This window comes from Corticium candelabrum, chromosome 2 (assembly GCF_963422355.1).
Source record: "Corticium candelabrum chromosome 2, ooCorCand1.1, whole genome shotgun sequence".
Classification (NCBI taxonomy): Eukaryota; Metazoa; Porifera; class Homoscleromorpha; order Homosclerophorida; family Plakinidae; genus Corticium; species Corticium candelabrum.
The window spans coordinates 7,106,633-7,111,632 of record NC_085086.1 but is presented as its reverse complement, the minus strand read 5'-3'; the positions used below and the strand labels follow the sequence as shown (position 1 = coordinate 7,111,632).

At 44.4% G+C, this 5,000-nt stretch overlaps 1 protein-coding gene across 1 annotated transcript in view; it reads right to left on the bottom strand.

The window, feature by feature from the left end:
* The window catches only part of LOC134198212 (RAS guanyl-releasing protein 2-B-like), a 12,421-nt gene extending 8,586 nt beyond the window's left edge, over positions 1–3,835 (bottom strand). Inside the window, exons 1-7 of the mRNA XM_062667560.1 lie at positions 3,684–3,835; positions 3,397–3,493; positions 3,261–3,323; positions 3,046–3,192; positions 2,324–2,483; positions 1,492–1,665; positions 901–1,017 (exon numbers count right to left, since the gene is read on the bottom strand). Coding sequence (XP_062523544.1) covers positions 901–1,017; positions 1,492–1,665; positions 2,324–2,483; positions 3,046–3,192; positions 3,261–3,323; positions 3,397–3,493; positions 3,684–3,789 — 864 coding nt within the window. The 5' untranslated portion in view covers positions 3,790–3,835. The remainder of the gene's footprint in view (positions 1–900; positions 1,018–1,491; positions 1,666–2,323; positions 2,484–3,045; positions 3,193–3,260; positions 3,324–3,396; positions 3,494–3,683) is intronic.
* Positions 3,836–5,000: the final 1,165 nt, after the last annotated feature.

Genomic DNA, 5,000 nt, shown 5'->3' with positions numbered 1-5,000 from the left:
ATTGACTGTTTGTTTGGACGTCCAACTGCATATCCGTCTGTCTATCTGTCTGTACATATGTCAGACTGTCTGTCTGTCTGGACGTCCAACTGTCTGTCTGTCTGTGTGTCTGTCTGGACATCCAACTGTCTATCTTTCTGTGTGTTTGCCCAATACATATTTCAAAATGACTGTCTGTCTGTGTGCTGACTGGACATCCGACTGTCTGCCTGTCTGTCTGTCCGTCCAATACATACATTTCAATGACAGTCTGTCCATCCATCTGTCTGCCCAACTGTCTGTGTGTCTGTCAGCCTGTTTGCCTGAGACCGTCAAGAAGAAAAGGAGTACAAAGAAAGATATAACGTTAAATAGTTGTTTCATATATACCAGTAACTGCCCTTCCATGTGGACTGGCAATACAGAAAGACAATGATGTGAAGTCAGAAGGACAGGCAGTACAGAAGACACAATATTAGAAAGACAGGAAATAGAAAAGACGAGAAGCTAGAGAGGACAGTAAAAAAGGAGGAAGTTGGAAAGACGGGAAGTTAGAAAGACAAGTATTAAGGAAACAGGAAGTTACAAAGACAAGTAAGAAGGAAACAGGAAGTTAGAAAGACAGCCAGAGGAAGCAACCACCCAACCAGAAAACAGAAAGAGAACCAGGACAACAGAAGACCCATATGACACAAAAGGAGACAGAAGGTTAGCACAAAACCAAACCAAAACCATAGACATGAAATACTTGACTAACGTGTGTGTGTGTGTGTGTGTGTGTGTGTGTGTGTGTGTGTGTGTGTGTGTGTGTGTGTGTGTGTGTGTGTGTGTGTGTGTGTGTCCCCATCCGTCCTTGCCTGCAGTCATGTAAACTCACTGACCAAAAATCAATCCATAAAAGGCACGATGTGTAATACTTACAGATTGAGCTTTCGAAGAGAGAGCTTCAAACGTATGCCGTAGTCTAGAGATGGGGCTGCTGTTAAGCCCACCAACAATGGCAATTAGTCCATTGTAGTTATGCAACGATAGAAGATGCTAAAATAAACACAGTTGCAACATGTCAGTATTGAATACCATGGGTCTGATACTCAGCAAAATTATAATATAGTCTAATGTATTGAGAGATGCATCCATCTAATATCATACTCATCTAAGGTATGAGAGATGCATTCGTTCAATACAAAATTTGTCTAATGTATTGTGAGATGCATTCGTCTAATACAAAATTCATCTAAAGTAGTATGAGATGAGTCCGTCTAATACAATATTCTGATTCCTCGACTTATTGTGAGACGCATTCCAGTAATAGAACAGCCTAATGTAGGAAGATGTGCATCCCTACAATACAACAGCCTAACACAATCACTTAGAGATGCATCCTTAATGCAATAGTCTAATGCAATTAGAGATGCATCCTTTTATACAATTGTCAAGATGAATCCCTTCAATACAATAGCACTAAATAAAACACGATCTCTGCAACCTACAATAAAATCAAAGATGCCTGACCTGTGCAACGTCGATATATTTCACAATTGCTTTCGCTCTCAAAGCTGGCGTTAACTCACTGAGCACCTTCGACTGCACCCAACACGAAATGCCGTTGAACAACACAACGGCCTCCTGAATCTTCGGGCAATCAAACGGTTTTCCACTTCGACCATAACTAGCCCATTCTTCAAACTAATAAACACAGAGAGAGAGACATATGTATAATGGTAACTACATATCAGAGAATAATGACAACTATTTACGTGCAAATTAAATAATTTGATACAGAATGATGCAAAGAGGGTAACTAATTATGTACAAGGAAGTGCATTGATGACAACAAGAGAAACTCAAGAGATCTACCTGTGACAAGGCTGTGGCATTAACAGCTTTGGAGGTCAAGTAATTTGGCAAAAACACAAGTGACCAAGCAGGAAATAGAAACACGTACTAACGACACAGGGAGACAAGTAAGAAACAGTGCAATGAAACACAGAAAAAGATAAACAATGGCACATGTAACTGTTTAGACTGATCAAGAGAAGCAAACAAATAGGTTGGTACACCAACAGATGTGCAGACCGACTGAGAGACAACAACAGAAAGACAAACACACACACACACACAACAACAACAACAACAACAACGCACGCACACATGCACACACACATGCACATACACACACACGCATGCACATTCACACACACGCATGCACATACACATTCACACACACACACACACACACACACACACACACACACACACACACACACACACACACACACACACACACACACACACACACACAAACACAGTCATCATCCTGGTTACGACTGACAAGATATCTTACTGGAATCTGGCTGAAAGCCTCATGGTCCAAGCTGGTAAGATGCTCAGCAATCGACTTGGCAGAAACCGAATTAAATGAGTACGAAACACGCCGTTCCGGATTCACATCAGAAGGACAGGACTGGACAGTCAAGAAGACGTGATGTCTTCTCTCTTTCCCACTACAAAAATTTAATTTACAACTTCAACACTGAGTACCTTTTGCAGTAAAATGAAACATTGAATGTGTTTCTTATACACAGACATTAACAATATTTATAGTAGAGTGCAATCCAACTTCTACGATACAGAAATAAATAAACATAACATGATGCATGAACAACTACAGCCAGCCATTACATCACAAAGTACAGAAAGAGAAAATGACTGTCTGTACAACAGACACACAGACGAACGGACATGACAGACAGACGAACGGACATGACAGACAAACAGACAGACAAACAGACAGACAGACACACAAGACAGACACACAGACAAACAGGACAGACAGACAAACATCACCAACAAGACTGCTACGTCAGCTGATCACATACATACGTACGCAAACAAAACTAACCACCAAGGAAACTATGAACTCGGAAGGACACATGACACAGCTGCGGCTCAAACAGAGCCCACGCCCACACGGCCAAGCGGGTACGTACACGCAGAAGCCACTCCAATAACGTTCCCACCGCAACCGTCCAGACGTCTCAACAACGCGAACAAAACCAGACCAACCTGCTCAGCAAGACGTCCAAGAACGGCTTCATCATCTCAGCGGCCGCCGCGCCGCCTTCCCTCTTCACACGAGCGACAAAGTCGCACAACAATCCAACAAGCTTCTCGTTGTTCTCAAAATGCCGCGGATACTCACGAGCCCAAAACCTAAAGGCAAACCGAAGCTCTAGAAATGAACATCCGATGATACAACTGCATGCGAACGCATCGCTCACGCGATTGCCGCGACAGCTGGACGTCTCTGTTTTTCCTCGCCATTTGCGTCCAATTTCGCATACCTGCCGAGAAGGTGAGATGCCGTACACGTAAGCGACGGTTAGAGTTCGGTGATGAGCCGAATATGCGACTTACAGGTCAATGAAGATGTCGGCCAGTCGAGTCGAGTCAACATACCACTTGTGGGTGACAAACAGCATCGGCGCAAGCCGCGGCGGACCCGCCCCTTCCTCTGCAAGAAAGCGGCGACACATAGTCCGAAGTTAGAAGGCGTAAAATGAGAAGGTCGCGCTAACAAGAGCGATAGACGAGCATCGATGCGTTGTGTGACGCGACGAAAGGTGGCGCAGTGCGTGGCGAAGCGGTTGAAAAACCGCGAGAGAAATTCGCAGTCGCCGGCACGCGCGTGGACGTTTTCTTACCAAATTCTGATACAACGAGACGTGCTAGAGTCTCGATTCGAGCCGACTTCAGTTCTTCGCCGTCGTATTCGACGTCCGGCGTGTCGATGTTGTGCGACATGCTCATCCTGGCCTGTCCGAGAAGCGACTGTACAGTGTAGGTGAAAATGAGAAAGAGAATGGGGGGCGGGTGTTATCTTTGCTGTCCCGGATGTCCGCTTTCTCACGCGATTGATAGGCGGGAGAGAGTGTGGTCGTCGCGCACTGTCTGGTTTCGAATGAAGAGGCAGGCACGGGCGATGAGCGACTGTGCCTTGATCTGATCTTGTCGAGGAGCCGCGCGTGGACGAGTCACGTGACGTATAATCAGCTTCACGTGTCATTGTTGAGAGAATGATGATGCTAACTATAGTCTCGCCTGTTTCCTCTTGACATAATAGGTTTCCACCACAAATGATGTCTATCGCTGCTGTCATGTGTGCTATATATAGTGTTAGTCCGCTTTTAGTGTGATTGCAGTCACATGATCCAAGGGTTGCCGTTTGCTTAGTGATGAGGCAACACTGTAGACAAATAGACAGGGACATCTATGTCTCTTTTTGTAGTATGTAGTTGTGTTAGGAACACTTGATAGACACAAGTAATTAGGGGTTATTGATATTGTATCCTAGTTTATGTTTGGAAATATATATGATAGACAGACGGACAGACAGACAGACAGACAGACCGACAGACAGACAGATAAACAGACAGTCAGACAGACGGACAGACACACTGACAGACAGAGACACACTAACAGACAGACAGACAGATAGACACACTGACAGACAGACAGACAGACAGACAAACATACAGACAAACTGACAAACTGATAAACAGACAGACAGACAAACATACAGACTGACAGACACAATGATAGACAAGCAGACAGACAGACAGACCGACACACACACACACACACACACACACACACACACACACACACACCACACACACACACACACACACACACACACACACATACACACACACACACACACGCACACACACACACACACTTGAACTGTTTCGTTGAGAAATGAACACTAATATAAACCTATTCGTAATTTTTTTGAAAAAGTGAAGATTGTGATGAATTCAATACAATTTAGTTCCAGAAGATGGTGCAAAGACAGATTTCAATGAAACATTTGTCGTACATACCATGAAGCCATGGCAGACCCACTGTGTATGACTGTCACACTTGTGGACAACAGACCCACTGATTGTAGGCCCACTGTGTACAGGCCTACTGTCTACAGATCCACTGTGTATAGGTCCTCTGTGTACAGGCCCACA